This window comes from Streptopelia decaocto, assembly GCF_964273445.1.
Source record: "Streptopelia decaocto genome assembly, chromosome: 8".
Lineage (NCBI taxonomy): Eukaryota > Metazoa > Chordata > Aves > Columbiformes > Columbidae > Streptopelia > Streptopelia decaocto.
In genome coordinates, this window is record NC_138662.1 from 1781969 (window position 1) to 1803534 (window position 21566).

Below are 21566 nucleotides of genomic sequence, written 5' to 3' on the forward strand. Positions count from 1 at the left end.
TGCCAGGAGCCCGGTGCTGCCCCCCAGCCCTGGAGCTGTGAGACGCGCATGGGGCTGTGAGCACCGCGCTGCTTTAGAAACACCGTGCAGGACACCGGCGCCGTCTGAGCCTCCAACTGTGGGTCAGGGAGTACCAGTGACCTGTGAAGCTGTAAAAATTGGCCCATCACTTTCAGGAAACTACTTAAAATCTACTTTCAATCACAACAGCTGTGGAAAGCTTGCACAGCAGCTGCGGGGATGGACGGGATGGCTGGTCTGAGAAGTTCAGGGTTCCACTGCCTTAGAGTGCTACTAGTTAGTTATTTTATTCTGCTTCCTTTCAGCCTAGTTTATAATATTACAACACAATTCAGACACCTCAGGAGAAGGGAGAATATGACAACACAGACAATTCTGTCTAGGTGTTCATGTATCATTTGAACAAAACATGTTTGTGTTTGGTTTTTATTGCAGTGGGAAGTGGCAAAACAGGGGGGTCTTGGGGTTTGACAACTTTTTTCCTTCTCGTGTTTATTCTCCATGGGAAGCTAAACCCTGTGTGCATCAGGTGTGTTTGGGATGGGAATAGCTGGGTTCACAGGCAGGTGCAGGTGTTTGCAAAGGCCAGAAGGAAGCTCACGGCCCTGGGTGGCTGCACTGGCCACAGCCTCTGCCACGCATGGGCAGGACTATCCCACAGCACGGGCAGGACCACGAGCTGCTGGTAGGGACGAGTGTCTCCCTTAATTATCGCACGTGCTGCCGAGCGTACTGTCAGTTCTTATTAACTGATAATGTCGAGGAAAGAAATATTTTTTCTGCAGAAGACATGAATTTTAGCAGAATTGAAATCAATGTGATTTACCCTGTTGCTGCAAATGCCAGAAAGTGTGGGAATAGAGTGACTATCAGCAAGTTTGCTGATGACACCAAGCTGGGAGGAGTGGCTGACACTGGAAGCTGTGCTGCCATCAGAGACCTGGACAGGCTGAGAGCTGGGCGGGGAAAAATTTAATGAAATAGAACAAGGGAAAGTGTAGAGTCTTGAATCTGGGCAGGAACAACCCCAGGTTCCAGTGTAAGTTGGGGAATGACCTATTAGAGAGCAGCGGAGGGGAAAGGGACCTGGGGGTCCTGGGGACAGCAGGATGACCATGAGCCAGCACTGAGCCTTTGTGGCCAGGAAGCCAATGGTACCTGGGGTGGGTTAGAAGGGGGTGGTCAGTAGGTCAGAGAGGTTCTCCTGCCCCTCTGCTCTGCCCTGGGGAGACCACACCTGGAATATTGTGTCCAGTTGTGGCCCCTCAGTTCCAGCAGGACAGGGAACTGCTGGAGAGAGTCCAGCGCAGCCACCAAGATGCTGGAGGGAGTGGAGCATCTCCCGTGTGAGGAAAGGCTGAGGGAGCTGGGGCTCTGGAGCTGGACAAGAGGAGACTGAGGGGGGACTCATTCCTGGGGATCAATATGGAAAGGGGGAGTGTCAGGAGGATGGAGCCAGGCTCTTCTGGGTGACAACCAGTGACAGGACAAGGGGCAATGGGTGCAAAATGGAACACAGGAGGTTCCACGTAAAGATGAGAAGAAACTTGTTCCTGGTGAGGGTGGCAGAGCCTGGCCCAGGCTGCCCAGGGGGGTTGTGGAGTCTCCTTCTGTGCAGACATTCCAACCCGCCTGGACACCTTCCTGTGTAACCTCATCTGGGTGTTCCTGCTCCATGGGGGGATTGCACTGGATGAGCTTTCCGGGTCCCTTCCAACCCCTGTCATTCTGGGATTCTGGGATTCCGTGTGTGCAGAGCTGAACCTGTCACACCTGGGCTCGGTGTGCCTGTCCCAGCCCAAGTGTGCCCCACAGCACCGGCACTGCCCAGGCACCGCGACTCAGCCCTCTGCACACCCACAGACCCCTCTTCCCATGCACACAGAGGCTCATAAGCATATTACAGCCTGTAAATTGTGATTAGTTTCATATTTTTGAACTTAGCATGTCTTTTTCCTTGTGTTTCTTCTTAGATGTCGATGAATGTGCGATAGGAACCCATAACTGCTCAGCTGCAGAGACTTGCTACAACATCCAGGGCAGCTTCCGCTGCCTGTCCTTCGAGTGCCCTTCCAACTACAGAAAAGTGTCTGACATGTGAGTATCGCCATCACAACACGGCCAGCAGCCCTGTAGCGCAATAGTTTGTGGGCAAGCGTAAGCACCCAGAGCTCTGAGAAGATGCTTTGGTACCTGGAGCACACAGACTTTCCCCATAGAGAAGAGTTTCTGCCTCTTCTTCTTCCCAGTTTTTGCCTCTTCTTCCCAGCCCTCGAGCCCCCATGTGCCTCCCGACTGCTGCTGTAACAGCAGCTTGCAGCTCAACTTGCTACAGCTCTAACAAGGCTCTGTTTATAATTAAATTTAAGAAAAAATAACATCTCTGCTGCTTATGTCGTTGCAGTGGCTGCCAGGCTGCTCCATGCGCCACTTTTACAGTGGTTTTGGGGCTCCCTGTTTAATATTCAGGTTGCAGCTCCTCAGAGAGTGTTGAAACATGGAAGGGGAGCGGGATAAGGAGCTTGCCAGGCTGCAGGGGTCTGGCAGGGGCACATCCCGCAGCGGCTGGGGCTCAGGAGCCCCGAAATCTCCCTGCCCATTTCTGCCTCAGTGGCTGCCGGGCCTTTGGAAGCTGTATTCCATTCCTTATGACTTAAAACATACTTTTCCTGCCGTATATAACCGAGCAGCTTTGCAAGTTGAGGAGCTTGTTTCCCATTCCCGTGTTTTAGCTCCTTTTTCAGCATTTTTACTGTTATTTTCTTGGAGCGCTGTCAGGGATGAATCGCAGACGCCTCTTCCACGCTGTGTGCTTCCCCACACAGCTCCCCACGTCCGTGATCTTTCTCTTACACTGTTGTACTCTGACACTTATATCATTTACAAATGGGCCCTGTAAAAGCAGAACAAGCAGCTGATTAGTACACAGCTGAAATTTGGGACACCTGTTTGTCTAATACTTTTGCAATTCTCTGAAATACATATATTTTTACCTGGATATGGACACTGAATGTGCTTCATTTCTCATCTCCTAGGCGGTGTGAACGAATCAGTTGTTTTAATTACCTGGACTGCCAAAACACCCCGGTGCGCATTACCTATTACCAGCTGAACTTCCAAACCAATATTGTGGTCCCAGCTCATATTTTCCGTATTGGACCATCGCCTGCCTACGCTGGAGACAACATAATCCTCACCATCAACAAGGGGAACGAGGAGAACTACTTCAGCACGCGAAGGCTGAACTCGTACACGGGCATCGTCTATCTCCAGCGACAAGTCAAAGAGCCTAAAGACTTTTTGTTAGATGTTGAAATGAAACTGTGGCGTCAGGGAACGTACACTACTTTCCTTGCCAAAATTTACATTTTCATCACAGCTCATGCGTATTGAAGCGTGTATTGACTTGGATTTTATTGGTGCTATGCTCTTTAACTGCTCTACCAAAGCTTAATACTGTTGAACTGGCATTTAATGTATCTAGCCTTTATATTATTTTTCTATCATTGCTTTAAACTTTTTTATTGGTTGTGTAAATTAAGTTAATTTTTATCGTTTTGTTTTGTTTTCTTATGTAATTCTTTACATCGTCATTTGACAATGAGCGTAGGAAGGGTTAGAAAGACAGTACATGCGTTGTGTTAAGTGCTGGAACCTTTTCTTAGGAATTATTTTTAGGTTTAGTCACATCTGCACCAGAGAGGAAAGATGTTCACTTGGGAGCATTGGGTTTTGCCACTAAGGGGAAAAAACCTTGAGCAGTTTCTCTTTATGACACAAAGTTCTGGTCCGGCTCAGCGCCGGCCCCCACTGAGGTTCCTCTGTGCGGAGACGCGGCGGCGACGGCCACACGTGGACGCTGACGGTTGGCTCACCTCATCCTACCGGGTTCTTTTCCTCCTGCCAACTTTCATAATATGTTGCCTAAAATATATATATAAAAATAAAACTCCACCAGTGAAAAAGCCTACGAATGAGTCTTGCTTTAGGAGGACTACACACATGGTGAATATTCGCAAGACCGAGGCCTTGGGGAACGTCGTGCTTTGGGGTGAAAGCTCACGTTGTTGTTTTTACTAATTGTCCTTATAGGTGCTGGGATTCCTCTCTATACAGACTCATGCTATCTAGGTAACTATAAGCGTAGATTAGATGCGTTATAATTCTTAAAGGAATGTCCAAGAGGAAACATGGAAATAACGAAATAATCAATTACTGCTCTTCATTTTAAAGCGTGGGTGCGCCACTGAGGAACCACTTGCAGCTTTAAATAAACACAAAGGGGAGTTGCTTCTCTTCTGCAGGAAAATGGCTTCGGTTGTGTTACTCAATGACGCAGAGGAAAATGCTCGTTAAATTGGTGGTTTGTATTATGCCATTTAGAGAATAGCACAACCTCAGTTTTGAGCTGGATTTCCTCTCGTTCTGCAGGAAACTGGATGTGGTCCAAAGCTGAAGGCCAGATGTGGTAAAGCATAGTATAATCGAAGTATTTGTTAGGATTTAGAAATGAATATCAGAACTTCTTTATGGCTGTTTTCTTTGGGTTTGATTTTTTTTTTTCCTTCCTCCAAAAAGGCTCCAATGTTGAAACTTTCTGGGCTTCCTTTGTTCCAATTATAATTATTCCGCAAAATGTTTTAAAGGAAAAACATAGCTACAATATATTGATGTTTACCACACTGCAGTTTAATAATCTGTTCTTTTCTACAATCTTGTTTTGTCCAGCGTGTACACAAAAAAAACCCAAGAAATCCAATCTTAGGTCTTGTTATGCTATAATCAACAATCTTATTATATTGTAAAAGGTTCGTTTGAACTGCATCTTAAAATGGCATAAACCCCACATGGTGAGAGGGGAGCTGTACTGTATTCACTATATCCCAAGGCCAATTTCTTCCACTTCAAGAAACTTAAAATTTGGATTCTCCTATTGATAAAAAAGTGCAAATCTTTCTGTGTCTAACATCACAAAGACCCATTACCAGGGAAAAATTATCACTTTTCCCCAGCTGTAAAATATGGGATATCTGAGTTTGCATACAACAAGCTTTGTTTTGGTTTGTTTTGGTTTGTTTTTTTTCTATAAAAATCATTTTGTAAAAGTGATCTTCATCCATCTTTTGTTTTGCATAGTGAAGAGTTTCATAAGCATTTAGCAGAGAGACCCATGTTGCTGTGATTTGTCGTTTCAGATGCCGCGGATCTCGCAGCCCCAGGCCCGACAGCACCAAGACGAGCAGGAGCTTCCCGGTTCATCCCGCAGCCTCCGTGTGAAGCGGCGATACAAGTGTCACCCAGAGTTCTCCATCAGCATCAGGATTTGATTGAACGTAAATGATATTCAAGCCTCAACAGTCTCTCTTGTCAGAGCACAGTTGGACAGGCCATTTGTTACCTGGAGACCTTTCGCTGACTAAAACCAGCCGTAGTCAATCATATTAAGGATCTGGCAGTTTGTAACACCGACTTTTCATTTTCTAGACGGGTAATTGATGAAGAAAGTTTGAGGAAAGGCTTTGCATACTATTATAAGTAAAGTGCTGTGTTATAAAAAAGCAAGTCTTCATCAGCACTGTATCCGGCAGGCATTCAGAAAGGGTTAGGAACAGTCACTTGGTCAGAGCAAAGGAAAGGCTTATGGGGGATAATTTCCCATTCCTCTGTTCCCAAAACAACCAGAGGAATCTTTTACCTCTCACCAACCCGACACGTGTGCGCTGTTGGTTTTAGCGGCCAGCTGGCGCTGCAGCCTCTGCTTTGTCTTGGGACAGCACTCATGATGAACTTGGACTGGTGAGGACATGCTCTCCCTGGCTCGCAGTGGCTTTGGTCTGGAATTTTGGTCTCCTCCAACCGGTCTGGCTCCTGGCAGCGCCCGTTCCCATCACCAGGAACACTCCTTCCGCTTTATTTGGCCAGGCAACCTGGATGGGAGATGAGAGTGTGTGCGTCCCCCTGCACACTGAACAGAGTTCAGGCCTGGGCTGTATCTCTGTGGCCTCTTTCTTAAAACACCAATAGCTTTCCTGAATTCTCTCTTAAACAGCCATATTTTTATTTCTTTCTTTATTTCCTTTCTCCATTTCTAACAAGTGAGTTAAGTAGCTTTTTATTTATTCCCTCAGCTGCTTTGTGCCCCTTCCACCTTGCCTGTTGGAGGTGAAGTAAGAACAGCTACCCGAGAACTATGCAAGCTGATAAACTCATGAGGAAGACAACAGCTTTAAACCTAATAAAGAATTATAGCAGGCTTGGGGCATATGATTATATATGTGTAAAACCTGAGATTATTAGTATGCCCAAAATTGGAAATGGCCTTTATGTGACCTGTCTGAACAGTCCGTGTTCTGCTTAGATTTGCGGGGACTTACTCCTGCCTCTACGAAATTTGATCTCGTTGTACTTGGCTGGTTTATTCTTTGGGAGATCTGGTGATCCCAGAGACTGAGGAAGATCAAATGTATCATTGCAAAGAAGAAGAAATGAAAATCTGTGTGTTTGCTGGAAATTTGAATGGGTCCATTACAGAATGAAACAGCAGGTTTGCTTTTGACTGGAATTTACGTAACATGCAATTCAACTAGCAGTAGATGAATGAGAAAGATGTTTTTACCTAATATTTTAATTGTATCTATTTTGCACGGGGGAGGAAGTGTTTTCCCATCTCGTAGCATGTAAGTAATACCTGTATGTGCGTTACTGCGTGGCTGGTGTGTGCCAGCGTTGCGCGGTGATGCTGTAGAGAAGAGGCACCGGGTGCTCAGCGTGGGCCTTGCTGCTCCTCACACTGCGGGACCCCCGCACGGCCCACCCACCGCAGCAGCGCGAGCTGGGAACCACAACGGGCCAGAATTCTTCTGTTTGAGGGTGGTAAAATACTGGCCAGGTTTCCAGAGAGGTGGTGGCTGAACCATCCCTGGAGACATCCCAGGCCAGGCTGGACGGGGCTCTGAGCAACCTGAGCTGGTGAAGATGTCCCTGCTCATGGCAGGGGGGGCATTGGGGAGGGCCCTTCAACACAAACCATCCTGTGATTCTGTTAGCTCCAAGATCCCACAAACAGAATTTCATTGAGTTTTATTTTTCTTCTCCTTTACGTCAGTTATTCCTCAGTCTAGTGATTTAGGAGAGAAGCAGCTTTCAGCTTTTCAGAATTTTGTGGTCTGGGTTATGCTTCGAGGTTCCAGCTGTAGGAAGGACATGCTGCAATAACAGCTTTACCATGAACCAGTCTGTTCTGCGGAGGCCTCATGGAGCACAGCTGTGTCACACAGGTGCTGGTGGTTCAGAGATCAGGGTGGGGTTTGCAGGAGGAGCCCAGGAGAGCCCCCACCTGCTGGGGCTGGGCAGTTGTTGTCCCTGCGCTCCCTTCACTTGGCTCTTGGGTGTCACTGGGTGCTGCTGAGGGGACATTTCCCCTGTACCGGCTGTGGTCTGCGTGTCCTCACACCTTTGCGACCCACCCAGCCCTGGCCTGTGGTGCTCTGGAAAAGCTGCTTGTCACAGCCCGGCCAGGAGTGCTGAAAACGGAGTGCACGAGATAGAAAGCAAAGGTAAAGAACGATAAAATGGCAAAGCCGAGGATTTTTCATTTCTCTGGTAGGTGGTTCTGGTGCTGAATTTGGTTTTTTGTGTGGTCCTGGGGTACAGTGTCAAGCACGTGATTAAAATGGGTGTCCTTTGTGGGTAGGGAAGTTTGGTACTTCCCTCAGAGCTTTGCAGGGTGAGGACTTGCTTTCATTTGGTTTAGAGGTTACAGAGACTCTGTTGTATATTCTTTGTCTCCCCCTGTTCTCTGTCACTCATGTGAGAGGCCCTGGCTGTTCTTCCTCATTCATTTTTCTTTTATTTTTTCTTCATCTTTTCATTGTTCCCCCCCATGCCAGGAGAAAGAGAAAGTTCCAGCTGGGGGGGATTAGAACTCTTGAGTAAAAATAGATTTTGAGGTTAAATAGAAAGTATCTTCCCACTTTCAGTGTTCTCCGCATCACAGACACATTCATTTTGAAGTGGCTATGGAAAAGCAGGATTTAATTATATCCACTTCCAGTGGTGTGAAACTGAAGTCACAAACTTGATCCTTTTGTCTTCTGAAACACAACTCTTGATGTTGCGTGTTCTCTACACACAGCAGTCAATGTGTAGGGCTGTTCCAGGGCTCTGGAGCCCTTTGGAGAAGCTTCCAGGGCCTGGTGTCCCCTGGCACGAGCCGCTGGGGGCTGGTCCTGAGGCTCTTCTTGTCACTGCTGGCAGTGTGGGAATGGGAACATCTCATGTTGGAAGGGACCCAAGTCCTGAAAAAGAGCATCTTCTTCCAGCTGCACCCCAACAGGAGGTGACATTGGCTTCGCATGAGCTGAGGTTGTCATTGCAGTGGGGTTAAAGATTTTGCCATCTGCTATGGATTTTCTATGCTATGGAGTTGGAGAGGAAGAGGATGCTGCGGTGCCCTCCGTGCTGTGAAGGGAGAGGCAGGAGGGGATCCTTTGTATGTTAGAGAGTCTTGTGTGTGGTGGCCAAGAACTGTGCTGAGTGCGTAAATTATCAGCGGGATGTTTTAACTGCTTGGAGCTGGGATGGTGTGGTGGTACCTGGAAGAGCTGAACTGGTGACGCGGGGCTTGGGGAGCTGCTGTGGCACAAAAGGTGATGAGGGAGACCTGGTGTGACAGACCCAGCCCAAGGAGAAAGTCACCCCTGGTTCATGCTGAGTGAAGAACTGGTCTCAGCTGGGACACGTGGAGGTGACCCGGGGGAGGTTAATCAGCATGGAACGTGTGAGACGGCAGATGGAGATTACTTCTGTCCAGGGTTTATGGGGATTTGTTTCAGTGATAATGGTCTGTAACCAAAGCATCAAATCAAACCTCACAGAGAAGTTTCTGAAGAGAAACACTGATTATGGAAAGTTCCTTTGGAGTCTGTGTTTCACAAATTGTTCCCAATAGAACAAGTGATGAATGCCATACTTCTGGGGGACGTGGGAGCGGGGAGTCTAAAATCTAATTGTGTTTTGGAATAACAGCGCAATGTGCAGAGTACTGAACTCTCATCGGCGCCGTGAATTTCTAGAAAGTAATTATAAAACACACTAGTAACAATAGCTGATCTAATTTAAGGAAAATCCATCCAAACCAGAGCCATAAATGCTTCGGGAGGGCGGCAATGCTGCCTCTGCTGGATGCTGGCGGCTCCACGGGCTGTGCTGCACGGAGGGGCTGGACTCGCCGCGATGGCAGGATTGCTGTTTGAATCCAGATGCACCACAGGAGACGGTAGATCCTCCCTGGCATTGATGGCCGTGGAAAAAAAATGTGCGCAGAATACTTTGAGTATGGGAAAAAGACTGATAACCTTCAATGAGGCACGTTTGGAGTGTTGCCATTTTTGGAGTTTGAATAAACTCTGGAAACGTGGTTGATAAAATGACCTTTTGCAGGTAACATATGATGATGAAAAGTTTGCTTTATTATTGATAACTGCTGGTCAGAGCAGCTTTGTTAAAGATGATGGTAGTGGGAGGACCTTGGTGTGAGTGGACGGCTGGAGAGCCCCTTTCCTACGTCCATCAGTGCAACATCAAGCTCCCAAACTCATTTTGGGTGGATGAGACTGCGCCTCCCTGGGCTGGCACTGGAAATTCCGAGTGTGTCGTGTAGCACCGCGCCAACGCTGCAGCCGCTAAAATGTAAAATGATCTTTTTCTTCTCTTACAGACATTCTTCACAATAGTTTTATAAAAGAGTAATCCCAGTTAATCTCGGCTTTTGCAAAGGTCTGTCATGGTTAATCCTCTTATCTTTCAGTTGCACCTTGGAGAAATAGCTTTCACATTGACCAGGAATATCTCAGTTTCAGGTTCACTAATGTAGAAGTGTAATTCTGGAGTAACGATACAATATAGTTTAGAATTGCTGCTGTGAGTAGGGGCAGGACTGTGCCTAACCACCAGCTACACACCGTAATAACTGAACTCTGTGTTGTAGGTATTCGTGTGTCTTAGATTTGGGTAAGTGTGCAATATTCCACCAACATATTGTAATGCTGAACTCAGTATAAACGGACACAAAGCTGCTGTGGTGTTGACGAGAGGAAAAGACAGTCCTGTAATGACTTGTGTTTGATTGTCGGTGCAGTTGGGAGGACACAAACGTGGAGCTTAGTCACAAAGTTTAGGGATTCCCAAGGCCAGCAGAAGGCTTGCTGCGTTTGCAGGCCGGGGGAGTCTAACAAGAGATACAGATGTTCATAAACTTTGCCAGAGCAGACAACACTCCTTTGAATGCACTCTCTGTTTATAGAAAAGTAGCGGTTACTGGTGCAAGTAATCCCATTAACCGGCCAGGCTTGGGTGCTCGGCTGGGCTTTGGAAGAGCTGGAGCCAGTTCTGGGCTCTGTCCAAAGGGACAACAGGGCACTAAGCAATGGCGACACACGTGGCTACAACCACGACGCGTCCTTGCGTCCAGTACGAGAGTTATACAACAAATCCTCTGCTTCACCCTGTAAGGGTAGTATCAGTGTGATACTTTGTGGTTGTGTAACTGCTGTTACCACATTAGAGGCTGGAATAAACCCTGTGGACTGTTCTCTGTCACCTGCAGTTCTCCTATACCAGACACCAGAGATAATAACTTTGAAAATAATGATTTACTAAGAAAACTACTGAATTTTCTTAAGACTTTTCTACAGACACAGCTTTAATCATAATTGTAAATTCAATATAAATTATAAATCCTAACTATTTTCCTTTGGGGAGAGGAGCAAAGACACATATGACAGATGCTTGTACTGTTACCTGGTCACATCTGGAACACTCTGGCATATATAATGATGAATTTAAGAATGCGATTACTCCACATAGGTACTTATTGTTCAAAACCATATCTTTTGGCTTGTAAATCGGGTAATGAGCAGCGGGTGAAGGCCGGGCTCCAAAGCAGATGTTTGGTGCTGGAGCTGCCCGACGGTGCTGGGAGAGCCCTGGTCCTTCCATCGGGCCCCTGCCCCACGCCCCACATGAAGATGGTTTGAGGGGAGTTTGGTGGTGGCGGTTGTGCTTTGGAGGGGTTTTGTTTGTATGTTTAGTGGTTTGGGTTGGTCCAAAGGGGGTGGTGGGTGTTCCCATCTCTGCATGGCACATTGTGCAGGTCACCTGTGTGTCACTTGGGTCAAGTCAAGTCCTTTGGCATGTGGTGCAGAGTTGGGTTTTACGGGTGTTATTTACCCACTCAGCACCGCGTCACAACCCTCCCATCCCTTGAAGTCTCCGGACTTGAATATTTGGTAACTTGGGTACCTTCAACAACCTTCATCTCTTCCTTTCATTCATTCCACTTGCAGCCTCTCTGCTGTTGTTGCCTTCTGTAGGTTGTTTTGCTTTTACCCCATTGCCGGGAGGTTTTTGTTTCATCACTTCTCTCCCTTTTAAAAGGGCACAGGGCAAAAAGGGAAACATCCAAAAATCCATCAACCCTTTCTCATGGATGCCTTGGAGACGGCCCCGGTGTCAGCAGCTCGGTAACGCGCTGGCAGCAGCGCTGAGCTGCCAGGCCAGGACCCCAACAATAATATTATTCTAAATTACACTCCGGCTTTAAACTGTGCGGTGTTGCAGGTTTGGAAGGCAGCTGCTCCCTGCACTCCTGTTGAACGAGCGCCCTGGGAAATTGCTAATAAAAGATGATTTATATTTTCCCCAATTCCGCTGGTTTTTGTTTTGCCTTTTTTTAAGGCATCGTGTTCCGTTCTTTCTTGGAGTGGTTTTGTGGAGGAAACCAAATGTAGAGTTTAACGTTAAATATTTGTTCCCACATGTTCCTCATGTAAATTTGGAGGGAGTATTGGATGCTTCAGTTTATCTCCTTAAGCATCATCCTCACCATGGGCCGAGGTCAGGACCAGCCTGGGCAGAGCCGCGTTGCCGCGGCTGCGTCCGGCCCAACCTGCGGCTGATGGGCAAGTAGTCAAGTAGGTTTTGGGGTCTGTTGTGACCACACACCCACTTTTTTTGTTGTTTTTTTTCAATTCTGTTTGGGTTTTGTTGGTTGGTTCTGGTTTTGTATGGTTTTATTATTATTTGTTTAAGCGGTGGTATAGCCGAGTCTCCAGAGCAGTGGGGATGCTCATGGCAAATAGCAGCACAGTAATACTTGGTTCATAAGCTGGTCACAAAAACCAAAGGAATGGAGGGGGATTTCCTTTTTTCCATGTACTGTAAGACTTCAAAGAACAGAGTCCAAGACCTGTTGTCACCTGCGGTCACTGTTTTCCCAGACCTGCCTGTTGGCAGCAATTAATTCCCCCCAATTACAATAACTAATTATTTTCTAGATCGCTCTATTCCCCTCTCCATGCAGGATGAGCCATTTTCAAATGCAAATCAAGGTCTTTCATTATCTCCGTTCTATACTACAGCTTCCTCTTCAGAATCAATAATGTAGAGATTTGCAGGCAGGCTCATTTTCTTTCAACACTGATCTAATTAGTTAATAAAATAATAGTTTCTCCCCAGCCTCCTCATGCCTTCCCCCCTCATTTCTCAGCCACTGAGGAAATATTTCCTCCATTCTCACAGAAAGCAATGCATTTACTCTTGCCACAGCAGCTCAAAGATACCACGAATATATTTTCCTGAAGCTGGTAATTGCTTTTCTTGGCCGTTATTTGATCAAAGTGGAGGAAATGGAATGGGGGCAGTCAGACTAAATAATAGATGTTTGGAGTGGAACCAGGGCTGGAGCCTTCTTGGGGTTTGTGTTTTGTTTTCAAAGTGCTGAATGATCCCTCCTCTGCACACGGGCGTCTCGCTGGTGGTTACACCTGTAGTAACTGTGGCGGTGGGAGGGTGTAGAACAAGCACCGTGCTGCTCCAGACCCTCAGCCGAGCTGTGGCCGCGCTGCCGTCTGAAGGAGCGCGAAGCTTTAATGCAGCTTTGGTTTGCAAGCACCGTGGAGTGTGATTCTTCTGTGGTGATTCTGCTGTGTTTCTGGCACTGTTCTTGTTCAAAAAGCTTATATGGAACGTGAACCTGAAACTTTGTATTGGCACAAGCATTTCCAGGCCTTTCATCAGATCTGTTACGCTTCCTGTCGCTGTATTTCATCATCGTTGCTCTATAATGAGGTTATGCTGGTACTGGCTAGACAGTCAGTCCGGAGTTCACTCTGTTGCTTCATTTGGGTTCTTTCCTGGGTTTTTCGCCCCCGTTCTGTGTCCGGCTCTGCGAGTTTTGGCAGACTCGCTTGGCTCCGAGAGTGCCGAGACAAACCGGTTTCTAGATTTCTCCTGATTTGGACCAAGTGCCCTTATCGCTGTTGCCAAGAATGTCCTGGTTGTGTGGCGAAGCTCCAGGAGCTGCCGCGGTCCCCGGGGTTCCCGGGGCAGGTTTGGGGTGACGGGTCTGGGGGTGCAGCCTTGCGCTGAGGGCGGTGATAACCACTGTGCAGTGCTGGCCCCTTCCGTGTCATTGTCTGCGAAAATCTTGTTTATGAAACCACATCTTTGATAATCCTCACATTTTAATATGATGCTGAGATGGAAGATAAGCTTTGTTTGAGATAGAAAGTTGGCTTTTTTTGGTAGAAGCCTCCCTGTTTACTTGAGTGGCATTTTAATCATCTCAAGACCCATAACATGTGTAAAGACTCCCAGAAATGTGGGAGATGCTCTGATTTGCTCTTTATTTCTTGGAAAAAGTGTTCTGGAATAGACTAAAAGAGGATTTTAAGGGCTTCCTGGGGACATGACTACTGTCCTTTATTTCTGTACTGAAGGGCCATCTTAGAAACAATGTGAAACTATTTGACCCAGAATAAAAGGGCAAAAGTGTCTGGAAGTATTGTACTCATTGGAAGAGAAGGCAGCACTAAAGTAGTCTTAGTGATTTGAGGTGGCATGATGAGGTGCGTGGAGGTGTTTTAAAGGTGTTTAGATGAGGTTCTGAGGGACATGGTTTAGTGCTAGAGTTGGTTAGGTTATGTATGGACTCAATGATCCTGAGGGTCTCTTCTGACCGAAACAATTCTATGATTCTACAATGTTTTGGTTTGAGTATGGAGGAAGTTAACTTGATGACTTGGCTCAGTGTCGGTTGGGATAATTATAACTCTCTCTACCTGCCCTGTCCCACACTTAGGGTTGTCTCCTGTGGTTTTTGGGGTGTTTGATTCAATACTCCTGAAGGTGACAAACTCGTGGCAAGGATGAAATCAATGCAGTTTTTCAGCATTAAAAGGAGGAAAAGCAGGAATACCTGGGAACAGGTTGGGTCTCTGAGCACTCTTGATCCTGGCTTTCCTTGTGCATAGGGAATGGCAGAGGAAGAAAAATTGCTCTCTGGGGTGGTTGATATGAACATTATCAGTTTGCCAGAGAGGATCGTCCTAAAGGAGTCACCCATGGAAAAAAGGCCATTTCCACAAAATGAGGACTTCAAGTGCAATGACTGGACTAGTTGTAGTTATCCCAGCCACGCTGTCAGCTAATGACCAGCTCGCAGGCACAGTAACTGTTGAAAACTGGCCTTAACAGTGTAAAATTTTAAGTACCCTAAAACAATAAACTGGATGGTTCGTAACCTACTTTTAATCAGGGAAGTAGCACACCTCTGGGCATTCCCATTCCTTGTGCTGTGCCCACGTGTTCTCAGGCACAGAGGAGAAAGGCCCAGCAGCAGAGCCCCGCACAGACGGGCTGTGCCGCTCACCTCGCCGCCAACACCAGCTCTGTGCGCAGTGGTGAGCGCACCGGAGACTGACTGCGGGGACAGACATGCTTTTGGAGGCGCTCCACTGGGAAGAGCTGGAAAGCACCATTTTAGGCCATCGCTGCCAGGATTTACATCCATCAGACCATAAGTGCTGAGGTTTACCGTGGTTTGCTGCATGCAGTGAAGTTCTGGGTTCTTGGCAAGAAGGGTCTATAGACGTGCATGAAGTCATCGCAGTGTGGCATGTGGCGGGCTTAAAAAATGGAGCAAAGTCCCCCTTGCTGAAAGCTGGCAGGAGCAGAAGGGAGGAATATTTTTATTATACAACTGCAGGGCTTTGACGGCAGAACTAGCTGGCTTCGCCGGTTTGTAACAGACTGACATCATGCTGCGGAATGGAGCCAGGAGAGGGGGCGGATTTCTTGCTGGCGCTCCTGAGTGTGCGAGCGTGGCTGGTGTTTGCGATGGGAGAGCGTGGTGTGGGTGGCTGCTGAAGGGTGGGCTGTCCCAGGCAGTGGCCCTGGCCAGCAGACGGTGTCTGTCCCATCTGTCTGTCCCGTTGGCACCCGGCAGAATGACGGGGATCTCTCATAGCATCTCATAGCATCGCTGCATTTGTCTGTGACCTCGTCCCCTGTGTCTGGGTGGTGGCACCGCCTGTGTGCTGTGGAGGTGGAGGCCTGGCCAGAACACAGAACCAAGTTCTTGGGCCTCATTTTCATTGACGCTGAGGCCCCTATGCACCCACCTCAGCGATGTGTAAATGAATTGCAGTGGGTATAAATTGTACCTACATTCACTGTAAGGCCACCTTCCCTGGTGGAACAATGCGAAAGGGTTGAGTGTAAAAGGTGCCTCGCTGGCCCAAGTCTCTACAAGTACCTGAAAGGAGGTTGTAGCATGGAGGGTCTTGGGCTCTTTTCCTAAGTGGCAAGCGATGAGATGAGAGAGGGGAAATGGCCTCAAGTTGCACTGGGGGAGGTTTAGGTTGGATATAAGGAAAAATGTCTTCTCTGAAAGCATTGTCAGGTATTGGAACAGGCTGCCCAGGGAAGTGATTGGGTCAGCATCCCTGGAGGTACATAAAACACATGTAGATGTGGTGCCTAGGGACCTGGTGTAGTGGTAGAGTTAGCAGTGCTACATCAATGGTTGGACTCAATGGTCTTAAGGACCTTTTCCAATCTAAATGTTTGTATGTTTCTAGCCTCTTTAAAACCACGGTGAGACTTCAGCTGAGAGAGCTGGTTTGGCTTTGGCCCTTCATGGGGATGCTCTGGCCAAAGGACAAGTCCGGTTGTGGGCACCTTCTTGGGAAGAGACCAAGGTTTCACTCCTTGTGCTGCTCTGGACTTGATGTGACTGGGCAAATCAGCTAAACTCCCTCTTTTTTTCCCTAGTAAAATATTTTTCTTAAGGATTTTAGACTGATTTTACTGTACACATTGCACGGAAACAACTAACTTTTTCTTGTGCCTACTCTGAGAGCTGGGTCCTATAAATAGAATTTTATATGGAAAGCATATAATATCTATGGTCTCTGGTCTATGCCACTGGTTCTAGGTATGGAAATGAGGTCAATGTTTATCTAAAAGCCATAATCTATTTGGAAACTGGTATTTACACGAGTTGTCCGCGTTGCTGCAGGAGGGGTGAGGAGCAGTGAAGGGGAACAGCTTCATCTCTGGGAACAGATGGGAGGTGCGAAGCAGAACGTCTTCAAGAAGAACTGTAAATTGCTTAAAGTCTGCAGGGAGAGATAACATCATTTCTGAGATATAATGATATACTTGGAAACAAACAAACAAGCTCTAGACCCTGCAAGCTGAAAAAGCGTTTTGAGCCTGAATGCTTCTATCGTTTTACCAGTTTACCCTTACGTGCAATAAATATGTTATTTCTTCCCTCAAACCTTGTCTTGATTATATCCCAAGACCTTCATGTCCAAAATTGTGCTTGTAGGATTTGACTTTCTGGCTTGCTCTCCCATACTTGCTATCGAGGTCTGCATTTATCCATCTGTGAGACATGCTGTATGCCCTGACACTTGGCAGAGGATGGCACACCAAGGGTTAATTGTGCTGACCTTATTGTTCTTACTGCTGAATGTTTATTTATCCATCAAGTCAGATTAAACAGTCATTTGTAGTGGATCTTAATTTAGATCACGGATATCCTAAGTACTTGAGTAACAATGTCATTGTTTGTTATTAGGTTTTAAATAACAGGCATGACTAAATAAGTAAGACAATATAAATATAAATCTACTTAATTATCTGAACCTCAAGGCAATAAAACCAAATCTTTAAAATAAAAAAAAAAAAGCCATTTGAGTTACTAACATTGGAGAGACTTCAGAAAGAGTTTGTCTCTATTATTAAATGTAAGTGGGCCAAATCCTACAGCTCCTTAGTGCCGAGGAGAGGTTTGTCCAAGGCTGATAACAGCTACACCATGATAAATGATGATGGAGGGTGGTGATAAATGCCATGTGTTGCTTATTAGGACAGGCAGAGATAGGAGGGTAAATGATGGATACTGATCCAATGATTTATTTGCAGAAGAACTGAAAAACATGCATCTAATGTAAGCTGTGTGGTGGGATGTTTCTAAATAAGACTGTGCAAAAACTGAGTCTTAAGAGTATAGTCAGGCTCGCTGGACACCTGGAAGCTCTTGGTTCAACCTTCCTCCCACCGCTCGGGTTTTGACTTTCCATCCTACCAAAGCTGTCAGTAGAACAGGCTTAGGGCTGTGCTGGTTAATGAGTTGCAAATGGACGAACTGGCATTCTATCACATCTTTATCATTATGCAGAATAATGGAATATATTTGAAGAACAAGAATGCTTTGGTTTTTTTCCTTCATCGCTTTCCTGATGGGCGACATGAGTCTCGTTAGAAGAGGGATGGGTCTCTGGGATCCGGGATTGTTGCTCCTCACGTCCCTCTGGTTTCTCCTGCATCCTGGGCTGTACCCTGATGCCTCCCCAGGAATGAAGGTGCAGAAAGTGTCTGTATTTTCTTGGAGACAACATTGGCAGTCTCCAGCTTCGGCATAACTTACCTTTTCTGTGACACACAGAATCTTTAGAAAGAACTTGTGATAAGTACAAACATAAATGCAAACAGTAAACACGACTGTCTTAATGTGTTTCTGCAGCCTGGTGCCGTTGCCGTGGGGTTTGCTGCTCCTGGATGGGTGCAACACCCAGACTAACAAAGTTAGAGCAGAGCCTGATCTCCTGCTGTAAGCTGTGGAGTAGTGCAAGCTCTCCTTTTCCTCCTCCTTTCTCTCATTTAAATGTTATCCCTTAGCCCTATGGTTACTGTTAAGGCAGTGAGTATGTTTATTTGCTCTTTACATAAGGATTGTCAGGCTAGATGGGTTACAGGAGGTAACAAGATGCTCACAAGGTTTGGGAGACCTGGGTTTAATTCCGTCTTGCAGAAGACATACTTTGTACCCTCAGGCAACTTGCTTCTGGTTAGAGAATATTTTCAAGATGGATTATTTCTTTCTTTTTTTCCTTCTTCTAAATTAGATAAAATATTCAGACTGTAAAGTGTTTGTTGCCTGTCAGGTCCATCAGCCTCACTATTTCAGACATACAGTGAAATATAATAATGTTCTTCTGTCTCGTGCATTTGCTGTGAAAATATGTTAAGGCTGTATATTAAGCTAAATAATTATATAATGATAATAGAGTCAAATCTTTTGTTATCCAACTTCTATAGAGTAGAAGCAGAATTAATAGTAAGAAGGAATAAAAGCTTATACAAAATCTAATTGATTGAAATGGCAGATTGGGGACTCTCTAAGCTGGATAGGTTTCAAAACCTCACAGGAAAACTTCGGTGCTTTCGAGTGTTTTGCGTTACCTTCTCAAAAGTCACCTTTGTGTGAAGCATTAATGGGTAGTAAAGTGGAAAGCTGACAAAAAGCCTTCTGTGTTTTCTGGGTTTCAGCAGTTTGAGCCCATTCGGTAGTAGCTTGGAGCCCAGGCTGTGGTTCTGTGGACGTGGGCAGTAAGAGGCGGGGAAAGAAGAGTTGAACTGAGAAGAAATAGTTTGTTGTTGTTGTTGTTTTCTTTAAGCTCTTGAAGGAGTGATGGGTGCAGCTGTGTCTGCTCTGTGTTTACCAGGATAAAACTGGGTTATGGCAACTGGAAAGAAATGGTGGTGACATCCAGCAGAGGAGAGAAAGCAGACTGGGTGGGAAAAGATGACTTTGACTTTGGTTGTCACCTAAAACATATAATAAATGTAACTTCTACCAGGCTTTGAGCATGCCAGCCTATGCCAACATTCCTCAAATTATTTTACTATCCTAGGGACTTACCATCAACCAGTGTCAGTGATGTGCTCTTTACACCTTAGATATGTGAAGGGAAACTGATGTTTTCTGCTCTGGATTGGATGAGGATTCTGTGAACAAGATGTAGTGGGGAGACGGGTGGCAGGACCATTTCTGAAGGCACGTGGCTGCGAGGACTGGAGCAGGAGCTCTGCTGCGGGGATGAACGGCGGCAATGCCACATGTGGCTGAGGGAGCTGATTTGCAGTTATCTCACTCCTTTGCTAAGATTAAAATCTTGGAGTCTTTCAGCAAAGTACTGCAAACCAGTCGGGCTCGGAGTGTGCCAGTGCCAAAGTCATTCCTGAGGTAACCCACCATCTTAGCAGAGCTATACCCACAATGACCTCGCTGAATTATCTCACCGTGTTGCATGAATTAGTGCTAAATAAGACTCTGCAGACAGATGCACGAGCACTGAAGGTGGACTTTGTGTTTAGCGGGCGGTTAGTGCCGTTTCCATTGCGCTCCTGTGCCGCACGATGGTGCGAGAAGGCAGCACTGCAGCTGCCATTCTGCCTTTGGTTTCAGCAAACAGATGTGTTTGGTTTTCTGAATTAAAAGTATGGCTAATGGTTGCTCCCTTCAATTATGGTGTGAACTTATGTAATCAGCGTAGCCTGGCTGCAAATGAAAGCACACCAGTGCTGTGCAGGTTGTGGGGTGTGCTGAGCCAATGTTGTTTTGTGACCCCAGGAGGCAAAAGTCACAGGATGCACGACGGGCAACAAATTGCTTTCAAAGACCCTGGGCAGTGCAAATCACTGTTTTTCGTGTAACTCTAGTGTTAGTGGCAGCCTCTCATTCCTGTGTGTTTCCTCCATTCCTGAGTTGTGCCTTTGGAACTTGTCCCTTCCCTGCGCCCATGCCGTGGGCTCAGAGGCCTGCACAGGCCCGGCTGCTGCGTTTGCAGTACCACAGCCAAACCGCTTTGCGTTCCTCAGATAACATTGTTCTAAGTGAAAATAACATCTAAGTACTATAGATAGGCCAGAATGAGAACAGTAGCGATAAAGATTTTGTCGTTGGTGATAAATTGTTGCAAGAGCTGTTTCTGAGCTTCAGAGGGTAAAGGCCTCTTTGAAAGAAGAGGAGCATCAGCTGATCTAGCACCAGATAAAATTCACAGCACTACATTACATTCATCAGCAGACCTAGTCGGAAAGATGATGGGTACCCAGGAAGACAAGGGCAACCAGTATCAAATCCCACACCTCAAGGGTTTCTTTCAGATCTAAACAGATTTCCAGAAATTGTAAATTGTCCAACCAGAGATTAATCTCTGTCATGATCCTGCCTTCCCAACACAATGCAGTTACTCACAGGGCTTCCAAATTGGGGTATTTCAGATCTTGGGGCTCTGTATGCCATGTAACCCTTTCTTCAGCGTTAGATGGGTGTCTCTTTTCCATAAGCCTGGATGGTGCAATCCAAACAAGAAACCAATTTGTTGGAATTCTTCCATCCAAACTGCTGTTCTAGAACTCATTTATTCATGTGAATAACTAATGTAGAATGAGATTTCAAGCAGAGGTAACTTTTAGCATCTTTAAGAATTGTGCAGCTTTGCAGTGCAACAAAAGGTGGGAGAGAATAGGAACATGCTGGAAATGCTGTCGTGAGTAATGGTAATTGCGATGAATGTACTTCAGTTGCTATAAATATACAACTTACTTTAAGAGATCTGTGAGGGAAGATAATAAACAGCCCATCTGAGGAATTATTATTTTTTTTAACATCCTCCAGAGTGGTTTATTTGCAAAAGATTTGCTCATTGTGTTCCACTTGTATAAAAAATGTACTTAGGTAGGTTACTGAGTTTCATGTACTGCACAGCAGGTTGTGCTGAGGGCCTGGTTTTGGTTTGGGGTTGGGGCTTTGGTGGGGGGCAGGAGTGTATGTCTGAGGTTTTGGGGGGTTTTTTGGTTGGTTGGCTTTTTTTCAGTTTATTTGGGTTTTATTTTTTCTGAATAGCTTCCTGTGAAATGGTGTTGAAAGGACGAGGAACACAGAGTTTCCCTTCCACAGCAGCAGGGAAGCCAGCAGACCACCTGTTATCTCAGTAAACGTAGCACTAAGAATTGAATAAACCCTGTACATCAAAAAGATGGGCACATACATAGTACCCTATGGTTTGGGAGAACAGAGAGACTATACTGTAAAATTAGTTGGTATATGCAGAAAGAGAAGGCTTCTGTTCTTCTGTAGTTATCAATCTACACAGCCAGCTAGAAGTTGGTTTTGTTCTCTTTTCTTCTGATTGCCTTCATATTTAAATTTAAATTAAAAAATGCGAACTGGCCAGAAGTTCTCCCTGTTAACTCATGGGCCATCTTTTACTATCAGCATCTAGCAGGGTGTCATATGGCAACGGTGCTCCCACCCTAAAGGAACTTGCTGGCTGAAAGATTTTAGAATGAAGCTTCTGTGATATATGGCTCATAAATCTGAGAAATTCAGAGTTCTGATTTACACT

The 21566-nt window shown here is 46.1% G+C and overlaps 1 protein-coding gene across 3 annotated transcripts in view; it reads left to right on the plus strand.

The window, feature by feature from the left end:
• FBLN2 (fibulin 2) overlaps nucleotides 1-4703 on the plus strand; it is a 98912-nt gene extending 94209 nt beyond the window's left edge. For all 3 annotated transcript variants that reach the window (XM_082060055.1, XM_082060054.1, XM_082060056.1), the window contains exons 16-17: nucleotides 1995-2118; nucleotides 3057-4703. In XM_082060055.1, the coding sequence (XP_081916181.1) occupies nucleotides 1995-2118; nucleotides 3057-3414 (482 nt within the window). In that variant the 3' untranslated portion in view covers nucleotides 3415-4703. The remainder of the gene's footprint in view (nucleotides 1-1994; nucleotides 2119-3056) is intronic.
• Nucleotides 4704-21566: the final 16863 nt, after the last annotated feature.